At 41.7% G+C, this 24,562-nt stretch overlaps 1 protein-coding gene across 1 annotated transcript in view; it reads right to left on the bottom strand.

Moving 5' to 3' along the window:
* UNC13C (unc-13 homolog C) overlaps window positions 1-24,562 on the bottom strand; it is an 829,386-nt gene that overhangs the window by 218,762 nt on the left and 586,062 nt on the right. Inside the window, exons 20-22 of the mRNA XM_040342717.1 lie at window positions 21,618-21,714; window positions 20,337-20,480; window positions 19,789-19,866 (exon numbers count right to left, since the gene is read on the bottom strand). Coding sequence (XP_040198651.1) covers window positions 19,789-19,866; window positions 20,337-20,480; window positions 21,618-21,714 — 319 coding nt within the window. The remainder of the gene's footprint in view (window positions 1-19,788; window positions 19,867-20,336; window positions 20,481-21,617; window positions 21,715-24,562) is intronic.

Below are 24,562 nucleotides of genomic sequence, written 5' to 3'. Positions count from 1 at the left end.
AGACACATCACATGCACATCGAATTGGATTAGATCCAAGTACCCCCCCCCTTTGGTACTTGGGAGCAGTAACGCCCCGCCACGGCTCCAATTATGTCACTGTGCATTCATACACCATTCAGGAACCTAGGATGACTTCTCCCTGGTCCTGGGGATCCATACTCCACCAAAACTGAGGTTGACACCATTATGTTTTCAGGAATGCCAACCCCCCCCACATTCACACATCATTCACACACATAAACCAAATCATAAGTACAGTATAAAAAAAAAAAATCAAAAGTACCCCTGCAACTTAATGATGTTGCCGAGTGCTCCTTCTGGGCTGCCCACGGGCACGTGCACGGGGACGGCCACGGCCGACTGGGGGATCTTCACGGGGGGGGTCTGTGCAGGGGAGGGAGTATTTTCATGGGGGGGGTCTGTGCAGGGGAGGGAGTATTTTCATGGGGGGGGGTCTGTGCAGGGGAGGGAGTATTTTCATGGGGGGGGGTCTGTGCAGGGGAAGAAGGAGCCTCCCCTGGTGTCTGTCCTCCTGCTGGCCTTCCCTCCAAGGCCACGGCTATCCTTGTCAGACAGGAAGTAATGTCAGCCCTATTAGCCTGGCCAGCCCGGGTATTGGCCTGCACAGCCCGGGTATTGGCCTGCACAGCCTGGGTGAGGGCAGTCACCTCCTGGGCCACGCCTGTTGTTGCGTTTTTCAGGTCCCACAAACACGTGATGACCCCCACTGAGTTGGTGGCCACGTCACCCAGTGACTCCCTCATTGCACCCAGGCTGTGCTCCACCTTGCTCATCGATTTTTTGATTTCAGCCAGACTGCAGGTCTGCCGGGCATTGTCCCTCAACAGACTGACCGGCAGACGCACAAACCCCCCCTGGTTTCCGGGGTCGGCCTCCTACTTGCCCCTGAGGCTTGTGGCCTTGGAGGAGGGGTTGGAGTGACCCATGGGTGCTGCTGCATGTTGGAGGAGGGTTGGGAGGGGCCACCCATGATGGTGGCCTGAATGCTGTGCGCCTCTGGGGTTTCCTCAGGGGATGACTCAAAGGTCATATCTTGGCCCATCATGATTTGCTGGCCAATCTCAATATTGTCATCTTCCTCCCCCTCATCCTCCTCCCACTCAACATCCAAATTAGGGGAGTTGTGGGCACTCCCCTCCCATGGCGAATCCTGCCCTTCTTGGGACTCTGCATCAGCCTGTCTTGGGGGTGGTGCAGCAGCCTGCCCTGATGGGCCAGCAACCTCCTGCCCTGATGGGCCAGCAACCTCCTGCCCTGATGGGGCTGCCACCTCCTGACCTGATGGGGCTGCCACCTCCTGACCTGATGGGGCTGCCACCTCCTGGGCTGATGACCCAGCAACCTCCTGGGCTGATGGGGCTGCCACCTCCTGGGCTGATGACCCAGCAACCTCCTGGGCTGATGGGGCTGCAACCTCCTGGCCATCTGGGGAGGACACAAAACAATCACAGGTTGGTGGATCCACACACTTGGCACATCTTCCCTTCCCCCACCCACACATGCTAATCACCAGATAGAAAGTAAAAAAAATTACCTGTCCTCATAAGAGGATCAGAGTCAAAGCCAGGCAGGCCCACCACCTGCTGTGGGTGGAAACACTGGGCCACTGCCCATTCCTCCTCACTCATCCTGACTGGGCAGGGTCCCCCTCCTCCAGTGCCCCTGGTATGGGCATGCAGCGTTGCCAGCTTGTTCCGGGACACGCTCCTCAAATCATTGATTTTTTTTAACTCCAGCGATGGTCCTGGTCTCCCCCCCCCCCCGCCGCATTGATCCGATCGGTGATATTTTTAAGGATCTCCTTCCTTCTGGCCGGGGTGGTGTTGTGGCTCTCAGGGCCATGGAGAAATCGGCCATATTTTATGATGCCCTGAGCAAGTATATGCTTCTCTGCCACTGTAAAATTTAGCTTCCTGCGCTTGGGGGCCATGACAGACAACACCCAGCAACAGGGAACTCACCCAAAAAACAATCAACAATACACACACACAACAAAGAAAAGAAAAACAAGCAAAAAAAATACAAAACAGACAGCTACTATAAATTCAAAAACAAACAGGCAAAAAAGGGAAACAAAAAACAATCACACACCAAAAAAGAAACACTTATCAAAAACAAACAGGCAAAAAAGGGAAACAAAAAAATCACACACCAAAAAAGAAACACTTATCAAAAACAAACAGGCAAACAATCAAAACAAAGAACAAATTATCAAAAACAAACACCAACTATACCCTCCAACTCCTCAAAAACTTTTCTCACAAACAAATCTTACCAACAAACACTGACAAACGTTCAAAGCAGAAGCAACTTGCTTTAGGAAGGGAACACAGGGAAATACTTTTGCAATATAAGTGTGTTTGACTGGGGCTATTTAGACACAGGGCGATCCTCAAACTAAGTACGCTTGGCCTTTTACCTATCTCACTGATTGCGATGAGCAAAGTTCTGCACATGCGCAGTGAGGTCCAGATTCGTGCGCGCATGCGCAGTACGGCCGGCCCTTCATTTGCATGGGGTCATGGCTCATTACAATGAAGCACGCCCACTTAATTCCCACTTGCCATAACCATGCCTTACGCATTGGAACTTAGGTTAAGGATGGCGCAATTTTGTGCGCAAATGCGCTGTGGATACGGCACTTACGACACCAACTTAGGGCGCCGTAACTTAAATGACATAAGTTAGATAATACTAAATTTGCACAGCTTTTTGAGAATTTGGCCCCATGTCTCCAGCCTCTAACAGGGACAAAGAGACCAGCAAAAATCGTTACCACTCTATAGCCTTCACACCACTTAAAACAAAAAAAAAGGTTTGGTGGACTCAAGAAGAAATTAAGAATGCCCATGTGTCTATGTGTAGGCAAATCTAAGTAGTAGCAATTGGGTTAAAATGTGGTCTGAACGTCTATTTGTGAATGACAATAAAGCATAGTTTTATGTAAAGAAACTGAAGCCCTAAATCCACCTTTGCTTGAAATTTTCATTTCCAAGTATACCAGAAGTATCTTTTCAATAAATTTCATTTGACATTGCTACAAGATTAGGGTAATATAATTTACATAAGCCAGCATGTGTGTTATATTTCAAGAGCTAACTTCAAACAGTAAATTAAACGCCATGAAATCTGGTGTGACATAAGAATACTCTAAATTGCAGTTATATTGAATTTCTCTTCTAGGTAGATGGGTATAGTATAAGACTTCTAGCGTAAGCCCCTACAACGTAATCTTTTAGTTTTTGTGAAGCAAGGCATTGTACATAAAGGAAATGCAAATAATCAGTCTACTTCAACATAAGATCACTCTGCTGACTCTAGAATATGTAAAGTAAAGAAGGGACTTTCAGTCATAATTAAGACCACTGACAATCTAAATTGTGAAAACATATCTTATTGTGAAAGATGAGCACCAGGCAGAGGAAAAAAATACAAACAGAAGCAGTTACCGGTATGTGTTTAATAAAAAAAGCTCATGAAAATGACACATATTATTAAATATAATAAAAAAAAAAATATGGTTACCTCATTTTACACCTGCAATTGCTTGCTCTAACCCCCCCCCCCTACTGAGCCTGTGTCGCTGGATTCACATAGTGCTGCTGGGAGTAGTCTTGCAGAGATAGAATGTCATTGCCCTACACTATGCTAGCATCTGTCTTGCACAGGGAACGATAGTTCCCACGATTCAATGGGCAGTGGACAGAGGCAAAGGTGGGACATGGGAGGGGTATAGGTGGATTGAACGTGAGAAGAGTGGGCGGAGCCTTGACATGTCTTCTAAGTTGATTGACTATGGCTTTCTAAGGAAAGGAAGCAACATCCCTTAATGACGTAATGCCGCCACGCTGTAGTCTCCTCAATAAAAGCAAAAGCAAGAGAAAGATGTGTTGTCTCCACAATAATAAGCTGACAGGCTGGAGGGGGAGCAGGTAAATATCTTTATATACTTGCATTTAAGTGACAAACAAAGACAGACATATTTTACATCCTACTTAGCTTCATCACATATTGTTTTTTTTTTTTTTTTGACCTTAGTTCTACTTTAACTTAAAGTGGAGTTCCACTCAAAAAAAATAAAAAAAATACACAAAAAACCCTGTAAAAAATGAAAAAAATTAAATTGAAAAAAAAAAGGTTTAATTACCAGAAATGGCGATTGCTATGCGGAAGTTCCTAATCTGCCTCTTCCCATACCACGGCAGGTCTTCTTCCTCGTCCTCCCCGCATTTTCTTCTGGGGAATGGGGCGCGCTGCGTTCTGGGAACTGTCTGTATCAGCTGCCCATTCACAAAAGCGCCGCGAAACTGCATGCGCAGTAGGAAATGGGCAGTGAAGCCGCAAGGCTCCTCTGCCTGTTTCACTCAGTAAGGATGGTGGCGCCGGGAGCTCCCAAGATCGAGCGATTGGCCTCGGGGGGGGGGGGGACATTGCGGGCGCCTAGGACAGGTAAGTGTCCTTATTAAAAGTCAGCAGCTACAGTGTTTGTAGCTGCTGACTTTAAAAAAAATGTGGGTGGAACCCTGCTTTAAGCTTCTTGAAATTATCTATTTAACAACATTATCTAACACTAGTAGATGAAAGAGCAGAACTTGGGACCAATTAGGTATTCTGCATACAAATGTTAAATATTGCCTAACAACTGCTCCCCCTTAAGCTATAAAGGCAGCGGATAGGGGAATAGATATGCAGAGGCTGTAAAGCTTTACATTGCAGTGTGCAACATGCCCTTGTGGATTGGTGATCTGGGATTTTAGAGGGGTACAAGAGGCAACATAATATCTCCTCATCACCTGTCAAACAACCTCTAAAGCCTTGTACACACGAAAGGTTAAACCGATGAAAACGGTTTTCATCAGTCCAAACCGATCGTGTGTAGGCCCCATAGGTTATTTAACCTTAGGTTAAAAAAATGGCAACTTGCTTTAAAATGTAACCTATGGATTATAACCGATAGGTCAAAACCGATCGTTGGTATGCAAAACCATCAGTTAAAAACCCGCGCATTCTCAGAATCAAGTCAACGCATGCTTGGAAGCATTGAACTTCGTTTTTTTCAGCACGTCGTTGTGCTCTGACACGATCGGTTATTTAACCTATGGTGTGTACGCACGACGGACCATAAGTCAGCTTCATAGGTTAACCTAGGACAACTGTCCTTCAGACCTTTTTCATCGGATGGACTGATCGTGTGTACGAGGCTTAAAAAGCAGTCAATTGCAGATAATTTTTTTAGAGGGCTAGTGTAAACTAGCCCTTAAGCTGAATTTTGGTCCATGTGTGGGCACTGTGGTTGAACAGAAGTCTCCTTGCAGCCTAGAGTGCTGATCAGTGTATTCTGACACAGGAGGAATTACCCCATCTACCTCAAATGTGTGGATGCGGGAATCAAGTCAGTCTTTTTATTTAAAGTGGTTGTAAACCCTTTACAACCACTTTAACCTACAGGTAAGCTTAGATTAAGGCTTACCTGTAGGTGCTTGAAATATCTCCCAGACCTGCATGGTCTAGGAGAAATTTTCAAATCATTGTAGGGCAATTTATTCTGCGCATGCACCAACATTTTGAGTAATGCCGTAAAAAGGCGGCTCCCGCACGCATGGGCAGGAGTGAAGTCACGCGACTCCGGCCAGTCACAGAGCCAGAGTTTGCGGCCCCGGAAGGAAGAGGGGTGAAGAATGCTACAGGAAGACTGGGACATTGCGGACTTCTCCTGAAGGTAAGTGTCACATAATGGGCTACTATGCGATGCATTAGTAGTCCATTATGCTTTACCTTTGCAGGGAAACAAAGAGGAAGTAAAACCCATCAGGGTTTACTTCCTCTTTAACTAGCTGGTAGAACAAATAAACGGATTCATCTTTGGCCAGCTTTAGTGATCGGTCGTTACACTGCTCCCCTACTCTGGACTCTTAAATTTAGCTTAAAATGAATGGTAATATATATTTGTTATGTTTAAACTTTGTGTATTATTCATTTCAAATCCTTGATATAAACAGGGCGGCATGGGTACAAAGAAGCAAACTTCTTATATCCCATTAATTATTTACTTCTTTATTCCAGTTTGTGGTGGGAATATCTGTCAAGAATTCACAAATTTTCTCAGAATGGATTTAATTTGTTTTTACTTAACCACTTAATCACCGCCTCATAGCCGAATTACGGCTACAAGGCGGTTCCTTAACTCTGGGAGGACGTCCATGGCGCGCACACGGGAGTGTCTGTGACTGCCAGGTCCAGAGGATCGCTGTAAATTGCCAATGACGGAGCAATCACATGTTAACAAACCGGCGTCATTTGATGATGCCGGCTCCTCCCTCCTCTCTCTGTACCGATCGGTACAGTGTGAGAGGACAGAGCGGGTGTCAGCAGCGCTGTACCCCCTGCACAGTACTCTGCAATACCCCCTGCGCAGTACTCTGCAATACCCCCTGCGCAGTACTCTGCAATACCCCCTGTGCAATACTCTGCAATACCCTCTGAACAATACTCTGCAATACCCCCTGCCCAATACTCTGCAATACCCCCTGCGCAATACTCTGCAATAACCCCGCACAATACTCTGCAAAACCCCTGCACAATACTCTGCAATACCCCCGCACAATACTCTGCAATACCCATACTCTGCAAAATATTCTGCAATACCCCTGCGCAGTACTCTGCAATACCCCCTGCACAATACTCTGCAATACCCCCTGCACAATACTCTGCAATACCCCCGCACAATACTCTGCAATACCCCCGCACAATACTCTGCAATACCCCCGCACAATTTTCAGATATTGGCACCATAGCTTGTGGACGCTATAACTTTCACAAAGACCAAATAATATGCACCAATTTGTACTTATTTTTACCAAAGATATGTAGCAGTATAAATTTTGGCCAAAATTTATGAAGAAAAATTACAAATTTGCTAAATTTTATAACAGAAACAAAGAAAATTTTTTTTTTTTTACAGAATTTTCGTTATTTTTTCTTTTATAGCGCAAAAAATAAAAAACCCAACGGTGATATAATACCACCGAAAGAAAGCTCAATTTGTGGGAAAAAAAGGACAAAAATTTAATTTGGGTACAGTGTTGTATGAGTAATTGTCATTCAAAATGTGAGAGCACCGAAAGCTGAAAATTGGTCTGGTTATTAACCACTTAACGCCCGCCGCACGACTATTTACGTCCGCAAAATGGCACGGACAGGCAGAAGGGCGTATATATTTCCTCGGGGAGCGATCCGGGACGACGGCGCGGCTATTCGTTTATAGCCGCTCCGTCGCGATCGCTCCCCGGAGCTGAAGAACGGGGAGAGCCGTATGTAAACACGGCTTCCCCGTGCTTCACTACTTCACCGTGCTTCACTGTGGCGGCGCATCGATTGTGTCATCCCCTTTATAGGGGAGACACAATCGATGACATCAGACCTACAGCCACACCCCCCTACTGTTGTAAACACACACACTAGGTGAACACTAACTCCTACAGCGCCACCTGTGGTTAACTCCCAAACTGTGCTGTCCCCCTGGTGGCGTTGTGGCAACCTCGATCATTGATGCATGTTCTTTTGGTTACAGTGCGTTTACGCACATTTCAATAATGTTTTTACCTACAAATGACGAACAATATACTAAATTGGAAACCAATAATAGTTTACTATTTTTCCTTCTTAGAATATTTATAGCTCCTGAAGAAGCACTCAACTGCAAAACATGTAGAACTCATGCAAAATTACGTCTACTAACAATTAAGCTGGTCATCAACCCACGTTTCTGTCCTTAGTGGACTTGTATTGGTTTCAGTGGATTTATTCTCATAGTTTTAGTATCACAGGAATGTTCTGTGACAATTTATGTGTTTTTTAAAATGTATTTTTTATATGTACTGTAATATTGGTTCATTACCCATTTTGGGATTGTATCAATAAATTATATTTTTTGTCAACCATTGGTGCCTAGAAAGTCCATTCTCTCCGCAACAATAAACCCGTTTCTAATAACTCCCAAACTGCAACTGTCATTTTCACAATAAAGAATGCAATTTAAATGCATTTTTTGCTGTGAAAATGACAATGGTCCCAAAAATGTGTCAAAATTGTCCGAAGTGTCCGCCATAATGTCGCAGTCACGAAAATAATCGCTGATCGCCGCCATTAGAAGTAAAAAAAAAATAATTAATAAAAATTTAATAAAAATATACCCTATTTTGTAAACGCTATAAATTTTGCGCAAGCCAATCGATAAACGCTTATTGCGATTTTTTTACCAAAAATAGGTAGAAGAATACGTATCGGCCTAAACTGAGGAAAAAAAATATATATATGTTTTTGGGGGATATTTATTATAGCAAAAAGTAAAAAATATTGCATTTTTTTCAAAATTGTTGCTCTATTTTTGTTTATAGTGCAAAAAATAAAAACCGCAGAGGTGATCAAATACCACCAAAAGAAAGCTCTATTTGTGGGGAAAAAAGGACGCCAATTTTGTTTGCACGTCGCACGACCGCGCAATTGTCTGTTAAAGCGACGCAGTGCCGAATCGCAAAACCTGGCCTGGGCATTTAGCTGCCTAAAGGTCCGGGGCTTAAGTGGTTAAGGGGGTTTAAGTGCCCAGTGGTCAAAAAAAAATATGCAGATAGTTGAGTTTTCACATAAAACTCACCCCTATCTGACCTAAGCTCACATCTACAAAAGTGTTTAGTATGGATGTGCTAAACAGTTTGGTTCTGGGCAGATTTGCAGAACACAACTATTTATTTTGATACCCAATTTATACAGCACTGTCAATTTACACAGTGCATTTATATATACAGTCAGGGCCGCTGTTAGAAATAATGGGGCCCTGAATAGCCTTCCTAACTGGGCCCCCCAACTGTGGTGCAGTGGAACAGCAGCACTGACTTTATCCATCTGACTTACAACTCCTGGGCCCCATTGTTGACCTGATGGGGCCCAGGGAAATGTAATTTAAGCCCTGGTAAGCAAGTAGGAGCGGGGGTGTGGTCTGATAAAATCCATTTATTAATTTAGACAGAAATTAATAATAAAGCTGCCCCTGGCCCCCCTTTTTAGCTGCTAGGGCCTGGGCCCAGTACAACAGGACTAATATATATACAGTATATATTCACATCAGTGCCTGCCCTTAAGGAGCTTGCCATCTAATCTATAGGGCCAATTTTGAAAGGAGCTAATTAACCTTCCAGTTTGTCTTTGGAGTGTGAGAGTAAAATAGAGTACACAGAGGAAACACACATAGGCACAAGGAGAACATTCAAACTCTGTGCAGGTAGTGCCATGGTTGGGGTTTGAACTGACAACTCTAGTACTGCTGGGCAGAAGTTCTAACCCAGGGGTCTCAAGCTGGCGGCCCTCCAGCTGTTGCAGAACTACAAGTCCCATGAGGCATTGCAAGGCTGACAGTTACAAGCATGACTCCCTCAGGCAGAGGCATGATGGGACTTGTAGTTCCACGACAGTGGAACACATGTACCGCTTAGCTACAAAATAAAGCTTAAGTGCTGCATCTGAACCCCATTGAAGTCAATAGGAGCCAAATGTAAAAAAAATCAATAAAAGAAACAGTAATGGTCATCTAGGCTAATAAGCAAGGAATTAACAAACAAATGAATGACAGATAGAGCACTGCACCAGGACACATGTACCAAAGCAAAATTATTATTATTTTTTTTACAAGATTCTGGTCTCTCTGGAACATGGTTGGGGGTTTGAACTGACTAAGCCTAGTACTGACTGCTGCAGAAGTTTCTAGACCCAGGGGTCTCAAGCTGGCGGCCCTCCAGCTGTTGCAGAACTACAAGTCCCATAGGCATCGCGAAGGCTGACAGTTACAAGCATGACTCCCTCAGGCAGAGGCATGATGGGACTTGTAGTTCCACGACAGCTGGAGGGCCACCAGTTTGAGACCCTTGTTCTAACCGCTTAGCTACAAAATAAAGCTTAAGTGCTGCATCTGAACCCCATTGAAGTCAATAGGAGCCAAATGTAAAAAAATTCAATAAAAGAAACAGTAATGGTCATCTAGGCTAATAAGCAAGGAATTGACAAACAAATGGAATGACAGATAGAGCACTGCACCAGGACACATGTACCAAAGCAAAATTATTATTTTTTTTTTTTACAAGACTCTGTCTCTCTGGGAACATAGATTTTATTAATACTTGAAGTGAAACTTTAAAATGCAAATCCCTTTACATAATATGCCCATTGAATGCCCTGACCCTGAATGTAAAGTGGCACATCTTTACAATGTTCACAACCTACTATGTCAAAAATTGCCAAATAGAAAAAGTGCAATTTAAATTGCTGGTTAATAACAGCTTCAGCCGTTTTACTGATGTTTGTTATTTTAAACAAATGATCAGGGATTTTCTGCATCTATACCAGAGCCTTATCCTAGATGAGGGTCTGATACAGAAAGTAATAGGGGACCCCATTACAAACACATTTCTGTAGAGGAACAATACAGAAAGGGCCACAATGTTTAAAGTTGTAAGCAGGTGTCCTATACTCTGGGCCCTAATTCTCTTTCCCTGTTTTCTGAAGGAAAAACAGAGTGAGGCTGGGTTCACATATGAGCAACGCAGTGGCTCACAGCAGGAGTCTGGTGCGTCCTCATTCACCATTTCAGGTCAGACTTCAGCCCAAATTTTGGGTTGAATTTGGACCTGAAATGGACCAAAAGACGCAGAGAGCTCCTGTGCAAATCGCATCGGAGCCACAGCAGAGAAAAAAGAAAATGTTAAAAGCATTCCACTTCCACTTATTGGTTACCATTTTTGAAGCACTACAGGTTCCAGGATCAACTGATGTCTGATTTTAGTGTGATAATAAAAAAGAATCTGACATCCCTTTTTTCACGTATAATAATCTGCATACTGTGCTTTTCTGCAAGAGTTAAATTAGCTTGAACATACATGTTGGGATTTGCCTATTAATGATTTGATCCAGATGCAAGGAGACATGTCCAATTCCGTGAAGCTGGAAAGGCTAATTGCTGAATACATTTACATGTAGTACATTTTAATGAGTCTCTACATGTGCATTAGGAAGGTATCCATAAAACCTTAGTGTGGACTTCAAGTGGTTTGAATGGGTAAAGCCTGCATTAGGTATTAGCAATACAGGAAGGCCCGCCATCCCTATGTTTTATCGTGCTCCGCCAACATGGCAAGTTTAAGTCCCTCTAGAGCATTAATAAAGATTAGCTATCTGGGGGACCTGCATAATCAATCATACTAATGAGCAAATAGGAATCCCAGGGGTAGGTTAAGTGACAAGTGTTGTAATGTGCACTTACTCATAGCTCTTTGAATTTCATGAGACAGCACGCTGGCAATTTTGCTGCCCTTAAGAGCACCCTTACTGCAAAATACTTTACACAGATTCTGTCATAGCTAAGTAAAACCATGCTCCCATGATTGCAGGCTTTCCTATTGTAAACAGAATAAAGAACGTAGTCCTAATAGAAGCTATGGCTAAAGTGCTGTCATTACAGTTATTGAAGAGGAGCAATTTACCTGCAGCTGTGCTAGAGAAAAAAAGAAAGTTGATGCAGTATGGTCTTTTTAAACAGTAACAAACACAGAAATGTTTTTTTTATTTTTCAATTACACTGTCTTATGTAGTCCATTAAAAGGTATTAAAAATAATTCCTGCTAAAAGGCTAAATATAAACTTGATATTTTTGCATATTATGTGTCAAAATATTTATGGACGTCTTTGTTGATGGGCTTCGACAGGCATACGCAGTGTGCTTTTGACATCCATTTGGGATGCTTCTACGATTACTAGTAGATTCAGATAGCCCGCCGTAACTTTGTGCGGGCGTAGCGTATCTCAGATACGCTACGCCGCCTTAACTTAGTGAGGCAGGGGCTGGATTCACAAAGAACCTGCGCCCTAAGTTACGGCGGCGTAGCGTAAATCTGCCGGCATAAGCACGCCAAATTAAAATTTTGAAGAGGTGGCGTGTTTTAGTGTAAATAAAACATGACCCCACGTAAATGATGCGCCGTCCGTGACCGTATCCCAGTGCGCATGCTCCTAATCACGTCGCAAATAGTTAATGCTTTCAACGTGAACGTAATTTACGCAAAGCCCTATTCGCGAACGACTATTGCAAACGACGCAAAATTCGACGCTGTCCCGATGTCCATACTTAACATTAGATACGCCTCATATAGCAGGAGTAACCTTACGCCGGAAAAAGCCGTACGTAAACTACGTAAAAAAATCCGCCGGGCGCACGTACGTTTCTGAATCGGCGTATCTTGCTCATTTGCATATTCTACGCCGAAATCAACGGAAGCGCCACCTAGCGGCCAGCGTAAATATGCACCCTAAGATACGACGGTGTAGGAGACTTACGCCGCTCGTATCTTAGCCTAATTTAAGCGTATCTGGTTTCCAGAATTTGCTTAAATTTACGACGGCGTCGATTCAGAGTTACGACAGCGTATCTACTGATACGCCGGCGTAACTCTCTCTGAATCTAGCCCACTCTGTTTTAGTTTGCAGGTAGAGTTTACCTGAATTTGAATTGCAGTTGACATGAAGCTAAACTTTAGATGTGGACACTTTATACAGGTTTATTTCTATATGGTGTGCACATATAAAATACTAACAGTGCTTGGATAGACCCAACAATATTGAGAGAAAATTTCATTTCAATCGTATTTTAATTTTAAGCATGTCATGGCTTAGCTAGTGTATATTTGTATGCTAGAGAGTTTATTTTACAGCAAACAACCCTTGCTAATACATTTTACTCATATGCTATAGCCTGTGGGTAAATGTTTGTGAGCATTAGGAAACAAATTATTCATTTCATGAGCATAGATTTTCTTATCCACAAAGCATTGATGCATGATCCTATGCACATACGGTATAGTTTAGTAAATTAGGGCCTACAGCTAACCTGGTGCTTGATCTCAGAACATTTCTTATCTCAATTCTGTATTCTATGCATGAGATATTCAAAGGGATTGCATAATCATCTCTTAACAGTTCTGACATTATTAATCAGTACAATGATGTCTTTCATGGGCAAAGGACAAGTTTCTGGTGATACAGAAACTGAAAAGACCTGCCACAATGGAATTCTGACTTGAGGAGAGGATAAAATACTGTGACCCTCGTAGTCTACCACCCAAGAGGCTTTGTTACAAGCTTTTCACCTTCATTTTTATAAAAGAAGAATTGATCCTCCAGAAGAATCAGAGACATACCTCAAATTGATTATGATGGAGCCTTGATCAGATGTGGCACAGGAAAAACTTCTCCTCGTATGGCTTTAAAAACCTTACTAGACCTACTGTGCAACTAAGGAGCCAACTACTGCTGGGGAGATCCCTTCTGTCAGTACAGGCAAAGATAGCAGTTCCACAGTACTACGCAACCCAGAGGAATGCAAAGTCTTTTGTCTGGTGCTAGGGATCCAAGTTCCACAAATCTAGGGTTGGACCGAGAAACTGGATCTACTGACAAAAGCCCAACATTGGGGAGAAGATCCTTAAAGCATATGTTAACACAAAAAAAACAAACAAATATGGATCCTGCTCCTTTAAATATTTTTTTTTTTACAGCACAGTGCTTGTGCTATATAATTTGGACCCCTGTAACACCTGTAACACCTGATCCTGCCAGTTTCTCCCCTCCCCTATGCAACCAGACCACGATAATCTTGGCTGCTGAGCCCCTGACATTGTGGTCTGTTTGCGTGCCTCTGTCATTCGTAGCCTGCTCTCCTGTGTCTGTCTCCTCTATCCTCCTCTCCCCTTTCCTCTCTGTGTGTCACCTAGTGACAGTGCCGCCCCATGGCCAACTCCCTGCTGCAGGAATATTCAACATATTTTAATACTATCCCTTTTGTTTCCTAATAGACTGCCCCCTGTCTCTGTGTTTTAGTTAAAAAAAATCCTCCTTCACCGTATCTCATGGTGGCTCCCAGTGGACACGTGACCGGCCATGTCTCCTCTCTCCTTGCGTCCTGCTGACATCAGCGGGGAAACCTTGGCCCAATCCATTGCTTATGCAAAACGGGCATAGAGGAGACACAGCTGGTTACATGAGTGCTGGGAACCGCTTTGAAATACGGTAAAGGAGGATTTTTTTTAAATAAAACACATAGACACATAGACAGGGGGGCACTATATAAGGAAACAAAATGGATAGTATTAACATGTGAAAGTGGGTTAACAACCACTTTAATGAAACTCACCAAGATCCTGGACTCAACGATGATCTATAAATGGGCACATCATTCTGAAATGTTGGTGGCTATGGGGTTGATTTACTAAAACTACAGAGTGCAAAATCTGGTGCAGCTGTGCATGACAGCCAATCAGCGTCTAACTTCAGCTTTTTAAATGAAGCTTTGACAATAAAACCTGCAAGCTGATTGGCCTCTATGAAGAGCTGCACTAGAATTTGCACTCTCTAGATTTAGTAAATTAACCCCTATGTCTTCCCAACCTTGTTTATCCCTTATTGACCTGTGCCCCCCCCCCATTTTACTCAGTTCTGTGTTACATTTGACATGGCTAAACAAGCTCATAGATGTATGGAAAACTTGGTATCCTACAGTGAAAAAGGTTATATACTAATCCAAAGTACACAAGTCCTTTTCCATAGTGGATATGATATTTTACTACCACTGCATCCTGCTTTGAGTCATTGCAGCAGCAATTCAATATAACACACTATCTGTAACGGGCGCTCCTCCCCCCGTTCTGGCTGTAAAGCGTGCCTCCTGCACACTGTTCTATTATTGTCAGCCATAGCTCAGCCACGCTACAGAGATTGGTGTCATCGCTCCCCATGCCGCAACACCACTTCAGCCGCAACTACTCCTTTAGTGCTATTTGCATCTACTGCAACTGAGAGCCATTGCTGGGGACAACCTTTGAGGCCTCCTTGCTGAACATCCTTCACCACAGAATCCCTATTGCCTATACTGAAGCCTGCAAAACGGATAAGTAGCTATTGTATCACTTGTAGTGCTACAGCAAGATCTGCTACTTATGTTCCATTTATACAATTGCTATTGTTTATCATGCCTTCTGACTATCAACATATTTAGGATATACTGTTGTGCTAAAAGACTGTTTGCTAAGGAATATCTTAAAGAGACATTTACACTCAAATACCCTGAGCTATATTCACCTCTCATATGTAACTATTAGTTGTTGCTATAACTCCTCATTACTACATGTACTCTCAAAGTACCTGAGCTATATTGCCTCTCATGCGTAACTATTAGTTATTACTACAACTCATATTTACTACGTGAATGACATAAGTATACATTGCTTTTTAGGCCCTGTTCTAATTTTTGAACATGTTCTCGCTAACTTTTCTATGCTAAGTGTTGATGGTATTTCATACCACCTCCCTTAGCGGCCTAATACATCCCTATATGTTTATGTGATATGATGTAGAGAACCCCCAAACTCCTGTTTGTCTGGAGTGATGTCTGGGGTCCCATACTGATAATCACTTGCATATAGAGGTGTATTGGAATCTCCAAATTATATGTTATAATTTTAAAACGCTAAGCTCTGGTCGCATGTTGTAATGCGTCCATCCTTAGTAGCTCAACACCTTTCTTTATGTGACAGAGAGATGATGTAGAGATCCGCCAAACTCCTGTTTGTGTGGAGTGACGCCTGGGGCCCAATACTGAGTTGTTACATAAAGAAACGCATTGAAATCCTTGCTAAACGCAGTTGTTGTTCACTTGTGCACAATCACGTACCTGTACGTGTCTCTTTAAGCCCAGCCATGGGGTCGCGAGCGCACCGCTGCTGGCGCGTTTTGCGACACAGCCTTAATCTCCATGACATTGCCCGCGATCAGTCACCGGTGTCCCACCGGTGTCCCGCGATCAGTCACCGGAGCTGAAGAACCTGTTCTTCACTGTGGCAGCATCATTAATCGTCTGTTACCTGAGCCCCGCCCCTACAGTTAGAAACACATATGAGGTCAAACTTAACCCCTACAGTGCCCCCTAGTGGTTAACTCCTAAGCTGCAATTGTCATTTTCACAGTAAACAGTGCATTTTTATAGCACTTTTTGCTGTGAAAATGACAATGGTCCCAAAAATGTGTCAAAATTGTCTGATGTGTCCGCCATAATGTCGCAGTCATGAAAAAAAAATATTAACAAAAATGCAATAAAACTATCCCCTATTTTGTAAACGCTATAAATTTTGTGCAAACCAATAGATAAACGCTTATTGCGATTTTTTTTTACCAAAAATATGTAAAATAATACGTATCGGCCTAAACTGAGGGAACAAATATTGTTTTTTATATATTTTTGGTGGATATTTATTATAGCAAAAAGTAAAAAATATAGAATTTTTTTCAAAATTGTCGCTCTATTTTTGTTTATAGCGCAAAAAATAAAAACGCAGAGGTGATCGTATACCACCAAAAGAAAGCTCTATTTGTGGGAAAACAAAGGATGCTAATTTTGTTTAGGAGCCACGTCGCACAACCGCGCAATTGTCAGTTAAAGCGACGCAGTGCCGAATCGCAAAAAGGGCCAAGGTCCTTAACCTGCATAATGGTCCACGTCTTAAGTGGTTAAAACCAACAAACTGGGATTGAAAACTCTTTTAAAGAACCCTTTTTTAATTTTTGAAAGTGGATTTAGAATCCATTTTCATGGCTAATGGAAATGGATTATTGTCTCATGATTTGTAATGAACTCCATGGATTAAAAACAACCAACCAGTTGGCTACATTGTTAAATACTACAAAGTATTCGAATGGACCTTGTCCCCACTTTTTAAAATCTTGTCAAATCTATTATCCTGCACATTCACTTTCTCTGAGATTTTAAATTAGTGCATACTACAGTTATTTGAAAGGACATACATTCTTCTACATTAAAGTTACAGGCCAATCTCCCTGATCAAATTATGCAAACATAATGACTTCCCACCTCCATCCCCTCCTGCCATCCTGAATCCATCTGGAGAGAGCGGATGGGGAGATGTGTTTGTCTCAAAAGGATCCCATTGTCTTCTCAGTATTATGTTTATGGTAAGGTTATATTTATGGTATTTAAACAATATTGGTCAATTTTAGCAAAGTTATATCCTTTAAATTTCTTAATTTTAGGATGACCTCAATGCAGTTAAGAAGGACCCATGGACCTCGAGACTGGTTGTTACATACTGATGTAAAGAAATCTTCAGCACAAGTCCCCCAAACATTCTGAATGGATACTTTTCTTGCCTAAATTGTATCACAATGTTCATTGATAATGAAAGGAAGAAAGTTTGCACACTTTTAACCTAGAGCAGAGTTCTCCATGAAGGGTTAGTATATGTCAATCTTCCTTTGTAATATATGCATCAATTTGCCCTCACAGGTAGAGATGGGTGAACTGTTTGGGCTGAGCATTGGATCGGCCCGAAACAGCGTCTGTACAGGTGTCCGCCGAAATACCCACATTTTTGGGAGCGCACAATGAATAGCTGCTGGTTGTTGTGGAGTAGACCAGGAAACTGGCCACCATGTCCTTAACAACAGATAAGTCATCAACTATCAGCAGGCTTCCCCTCTGACAGCTGAATAATATAAAAAAAAAAAACATTGCTGGCAATAGCAAAATTTGAAAAAAAAAAATGGTGTGGGGGTACCCCCCCAATCTTTACCAGGTCCTTTGGATTTTAAAGGGACACCCATGCCAAAATGTAAAAAAAAAAGTGGCGTGGGGTCACTGCCAAAATCAATACCATCCCCCCTCCTGAACCATATGAGGCCACATGCCCTCTAAATGGGGGGTGCTTTGGGACAGAGGGGGCTCTGCCCCCCCACCCCAAAGAACCTTGTCCTCATGTTGATGGGGACAAGGGCCTCTTTCCCACAACACTGGGCGGTGTTTGTGGATGTCTGTAGGCAAGGGGCTTATCGGAATCTGGATGCCCCCTTTAAAAAGGGGCCCCCGGATTCCCCCTTCCTTTATGTGAATGAGTAGGCGACGTCACCATGCTTGGATAAGGGTCTGGTATAGATTTTGGTGGGACCCCACACCATTTTATTTTTTCATTTTGGCATGGGGGTTCCCCTCAAAATGGATTTGGGGACCCCATGCTGTTTATTTTCAAATTGTTCTATTGACATGGTTAAATGTCATTTTTTTTCCTTTATATATATGTCATTTTTTTTTCCTTTATATATAGATGTCATTTTTCTTTCGCTTTGGCATCATTAATATCACTGCTCCTTTAAAAAATTATATATATATATATGTATATATATATATATATATATATATATATATATATATATATATATATATATATATAGCATTAAAACATGTCCCCCAGGGCAGTACCAAGGCCACCATTCCCTTTTTATGTCCAAAAACTTGCATATAAGCCAATGAAATGGGGACTTTTGATTTTTCAAGTTCAGGTCCCATACCCTTTAATAGGATTAGCGGTTTGGGTCCAAACTTTTTCCATGTTTAAAAGAAATAACTGAATGTAACTGGTAGCCAAAAAGAGAAAAACATATTCTGATGATAACTGAAAGTTTATGATGTTGGAAAAAAAAACTAGACATACATACATACTGACACTTAAAGCAGTTTTTTTGGAGGATAAACTTTTCAACCTACATTTTTTTTTGAGGATAAACTTTTCAACCTACATTATGGCTTGATCAGAGATTGTGATTTGTATCTTTACATCATATTTTTTGTACAGCAATTGCTTTTTTTGTATCCTATGAGTGTGATTTGTACTACATTATATTTGCAGATGCTTTGGAGCACCTTGATTTTGCTGAAGAAAGTAACATTTTGCATTTAAAGACGTGGATATATATTGACTTTATGATACTTTGTTACACTGGTTACATATCAATGATAACACAATTCTAATCAGAAACATATGTTTTCTTATGGCATAGTTGTTAAGAAAGCCAAGTAAACACCTTATAAGTAATTTTGACACAATTTTTGAAGCTACAAGAACTCCTGACATGCCAATATTTGACTAGGCAGAGGTTTCTTGTGTTGTCCCACAGGACTATATAGGAAATCTATAATGCTCAAACACAGCAAATATGTGTGCTTCCAATAGTTCTGTTATATTTTACAAGCATTACTTATGATAGTACTATTCTGTGATTTTTATACCTCCACCCTGCCTGAAGAAACACAACATGTGCAGTAAGGACAGGGTTACTGGGGTCTTGTTCATTTGAATCTAAGCTATGGTTAAAGGGAAATTGCAGTATGCTCACATAATTTGTACAAAAACATTCTGAAGCTTCCCTCCAACCACTTTGCATATTTTTTTATATATATATCCTGTGACTCTGCACTTGCCAAATATGCTGCAGACATCTCCCTCCACTGAGTCCGGCTGCAATCATTTTAACTGTGGGCAGCTGAAGCTGCTGCCTGTTTACTTCCTCAATTTACACAGACACACCTCCAGCTTTGTAGCTCTCATTGGCCTTCTTAGGACTCATCCCCCCCCCCCCATTCTAGCAAACTCTGACAAGAGTGAGAGAGAGAACTGTGCATGATGTCACAAGTGTATTATTTTTACCAGACAAGAAACAGGAAGTGGGCTGTATACGGTATTTAGTGGGAGAAAACAAAATCCTACTATCACTTATTAAAGTTAAAACAACAAGGGCAGAAGATTTAACAGATGGAAAGATGAAAAAAATGACTGAAGGTCCGCTTTTTTTAGAATTGTGAATAAAAACAGAGCCTATTACTTACCACATTTTCTTTTCCACAGTATAAGCTGAAATCATTGGATATAACTGCAGCATATTGAAGAAGCACTTTGTTGATGGTCTAAAATTAAAGGATACATAATTACCAACAAAATGAACAATCTGGACTGTTATTTGCAAAACACCTACTAAACTTACAGTGTACTGTAGTGTTAAAACAAGAACTACGTTAAGATTATGAAAGCTATTGGGTGATACGAATTTAAAAAGGCAAAGCCAAAAAACGATCTCTAGGGAGCACAACCTAGCACAAACCAAAATTTAAATGAGGTTTTAAACCTTTACAACCCATTTAAGTTCTACCTTCTGAATTATTTCAACTTACCAGATGAGCCTGCAATACCAACACCAATACTAACAGTTATGTTTCTGCTGCAATCCTGAATCATATGGTGGCAGTGTTAGCAGCTAGATAATATATGGGTGATGTAAACATTTTCCTACATAATTCCCAGACTGGCACAATATAACCACAAACACTCTGCTCTAATGAATGCACATACACATATGAACCAGCTCACTGAAATTTACCTTTGCAAATCTCCTCATTAAATGAGAGAGCGCTTCTGGATTAGGGCACTCCAATTTCTTGATAATCTCAAAGCTTTGATTTAATTGTGTGAAGACATCAACCACTGAGCAGGAAAACAAGGCATGTTCTGATGTTGCCTGGAACTAAGGAAGAAAAGACATGACTCAGAAGCACTGCTGCTCACAATATCACTCACCGATTTATAAAACAGGACAGGTCTGTTTATAAGACTTTCATTAGTATACAACCAACAAAATATAACTATTCACACAGAAAGGAATTAGGATTAAAAAAAAATGAAGATTTTATATGTTATAGGGAACATCTAGAAATGTTAATTGCATCTAAGCAATATGCTGAAAAAAATACCTGGAAATCCTCTTAAAAAACATAATTGCACTCAGTATTGCATCTAGTATTTGAGGGTTCCAACTTCCTAGGCACTTCTGTGACAACGTCTTTATAGCTTTATCTGCAGTGTTAATCTAACGCATTGCTGTCTATGCCTGCTGGTCTCAAGAGATTTGCTCATTGCTGTGCTGCTTACTTTCTCCTTGCTGAATGGTCTGATATGGGGAAGCAACAGTCATCTCTACATAGAGACACAATTAAGTACAAGGCTTGGTAAGTCATGAAAAGTCTTGCAAGCCATGTGGAAGCAAAACCCTACCTCTATTAAAGCAACCACCTATACACAGGGGCACAATGCAGAGCAAGGCATATGGTAAGTCCTTAATGAAGAAAGATCAGCTGCAGAAGACCAGAAGCAATACTAGTAACTAGTTCTTCACCTTTGCCTGCCTTTTTTTAGCCACAGTTCTCAAAGTTCAGTTCCAATTTAAGGTATTAAAAGTGTATGTAAACCATACATTTATTTTTGTATGCTTGGTATCATGCCGTATTGTAAATGGTTTTCTTAAGCAAATCATTTTTGTGAATTTGCTGAAATGTTTATTACCTGCAGATTCTACCAGTAACAACACCTTTTGTTGCAGGATGACTATGCTAAACCACTGCCTAGCAATTAGTAGTAGATTTGGCAGCCTGCTACGCAAGCTTCTTCAGTTCCTCTCCTGACAGACCTAATAGGCAACCCAACATGCAATGGACGGAGCAAGCACGGCAGACTGACAACCTTTCTGCCAAGTGCCATAAAAATGAAAAATAGATTTTGGGTTTTTATACACTTTAAACTGAGCTTTTATGGACTTAACCAAGAACACAGATTTATGTGTCACTTCTATTAAATGTAACGTGACAAGCAATTACATTCAACTTACTCCATCTTTTTTATCCCTTCCGAGAGCGCCATGAAGAAATTCCGTCGACACATCTTCATTTTCATCCAGCCACTGAATAACAAAAGGCTCAAACCATCTAAAACATTGAGAATGTTCTGAATGAGATATAACCTCTAATAGAGGTACTACCACTGTCCCATTAACTAGCTTTCCAAGTAATATACACATAAAAAACTCTATTACAGGGTGGGAAGGGGATTATTTTAAAAGGTAGAGAAAGAGTTATTTCTATACAAATTAACCAGCACTGCATTAATATTTTTTCTGTATTTAATAATCTAATTTGTAACAGGAAATTATAGTATTGGTTGCTTTTGGCACCAATAAATTGTGAACTGATAACTGTTATTAAAGCTGTAGAAAAATTTAGTGCACGGGTGTATTGGGCATTATGATTGATGTGGCTCTGTATTGCTGGAACACATGATTAATGGTAGATTTACATCATAGTTACATAGTTGGCAAGGTCAAAGAAAGACAAGTCTTTAAATAGGGAATTTCTTTTTTAATTGAAGGACTTGTCAAATAGGGTGTGTGTATGTTTATTTGCCACAGTTTTTTACTGTGTACCCTTTACCAATTTACAAAGTGGGGGCTAGTATCTGGGGATGCCCTATTTTTTTAAAGGAGGCTTCCAGATTGCAATAAGTCCCCTGCCTGCAAACACCCACAACCAACGGGGCTGGGTTGTGGGGAAGAGGTCCTTGTCCTCATTACATGGAAACAAGCTTGAGAGCATATGGCCTGGTATGGTTAAGGTTTGGTGCATGCTTGCAGGGGCTGGAATGGAATTTGGGGGGCACCTCACTTTTTTAAAGAGCTGGTATGACAGTTGAATGTGTCAGGCAGGGATGAGTCATTGGTTGTCAGGAAGCTGGTGGGTTCTAGCTCACTCATGCCCCTTTCACACTGGGGCGGGGGTGGCATCGGTGGTAAAGTGACAATATTTTTAATGGTGCTTTACTTTCAATTTTGCAACGCCATTCGGTGGCTAGCAGGGCGGTTTTACCCCCGCTAGTGGCCGAGAAAGGGTTAAAAAACACCGCAAAGTGCCTCTGCAGAGGCGCTTTGCTGGCGGTATAGTCGCGGTGCCCTATTGATTTTAATGGGCATACACACCGCTCCATCATCACTCCAAAGATGCTGCTAGCAGGACTTTTTTTACTGTCCCGCTAGCGCACAGCTGCAGTGTGAAACCCCTCGGGGCTTTCACACTGGAGAGACAGCAGCAGCTGTTTCAGGTCGCTTTGCAGGCACTATTTTTAGCTTTATAGCACCTGCAAAGTGACCCAGTGTGAAAGGGGTCTAAGAACTAGGAGAAAGCTGTCACATTTAATAGTGACAATAATACTACTGCTAAATGCTTTAAACTGCTGGAGGTTCATTCAGCCGAACACCCATTTGTTCACACAAGATTCTCCATAGACTTCACACAGGGCAAAAGTCTCCCTCATATTATTTCCCCTGCTGGTATAATGTTCTTAGTCTATAGTGTTAGGCTATTTTCTCTATTGGCAAATGTTAACTCCCATGGTTTAATGGGCCAAATCCTCAAAAGGGATACGCAGGCGGAACTGCTGTTCAGCCTGCGTATCCCTGTGCCTACCTTTGGAACTGATCCTCAGAAGCAGTTTTCCAAAGATAGGCAGAAGATCCGACATCTGTAAGAGACTTACACTGTCGGATCTTAGGATGCAGTACCGCATCCGCCGCTGGGGGCATTTCGCGTCGAAATGCCGCTTCGCGTATGCAAATGAGGACTTACGGAGATCCACAAAGCTTTTCAGCTTTGTTTTTTCTCCGTAAGTTTACGTTTGCATGCGTAAAATTAGGGCTGCTTTTACAAGGTGTAAACTGTTTACACCTTGTAAAAACAGACCTTTTTTTCGATCGCCCCGAATTTTTTTTAAAATTTTTTTTTTTTTTTTTTGCCGTATCTTTTTTTTAACCCGACGCAACTTTTTTATCCGGCGCAATCCTCAAAACTCGGCGTATCATAAAAACACGCGATGCACGTCGGGAAAAATGACGTCACGGGCATGCGCAGTACGTCCGGCGCGGGAGCGCGCCTAATTTAAATGGGAATCGCCCATTTGTATTAGGAACGCCTTGCGCCGGACGGAGTTAAGTTGCACTGCCGAAAATTTCCAGGTAAGTGCTTTGAGGATCGGCACCTAACTTGGGAGATTTGCGGCAGTGTAACTTAACTCGGAAAAGTTAAGTTAAGCCCGTTTTTTGAGGATTTGGCCCAATGTTCTTAGATATTTTTCTCATAGGAATCCAATGTTAGGGAATGTTGCATTTGCCTGGCAAAAGACAACATGAAAACTATTACACATTTAAGGGTATTTTTTGCTACACTTGCACGAATGTTATGATATTTGCATTGGGAATGTTTCATAAATAGACCCCAAAGTGTAGATTCCTACAAATGACCATTCTTAGCTGGTTCTCATTCAATTAGAAGTTTAACTTTCATGAGGGGAAACATTTGTAAAACATAAAAGTCCCCTTAAGCTGACTGCAAAATATTGGAGCAATGTACAAAAACCTGAAAATTTTAAATAATGATTATTTACACGTCCTAATTGGTTGCTGTAGGAAACACCTTCACATCCCTCTTCTATTGTTTACAAAAGAGATATCTCTGATATTATTCTAAAGAAGGAAAAACCTTAATTTCATAAGACAAACAGCGATCAGCAGCAAACCCTAGCACCTAATGAAAAATCAAGTTCAATTAGTCTATCTTTTCTAAATTGGAGGAAACAAATTGGTTGATCAGGGATACTGGCAGAAAAATACAAGTAAATATTCAAAATAAACAAGGGTCACAGCCTATGCAAGCTAACTTGAAAGAAAACAAGTGTAAAACAAAGCACAGTGAACTCTCCTGGCCTGAACAAACATTATTAGCTTATTTA

Source organism: Rana temporaria, chromosome 3 (genome assembly GCF_905171775.1).
Source record: "Rana temporaria chromosome 3, aRanTem1.1, whole genome shotgun sequence".
Classification (NCBI taxonomy): Eukaryota; Metazoa; Chordata; class Amphibia; order Anura; family Ranidae; genus Rana; species Rana temporaria.
The sequence above is the reverse complement of the archived record's forward strand: the minus strand, read 5'-3'. Positions and strand labels throughout refer to the sequence as shown.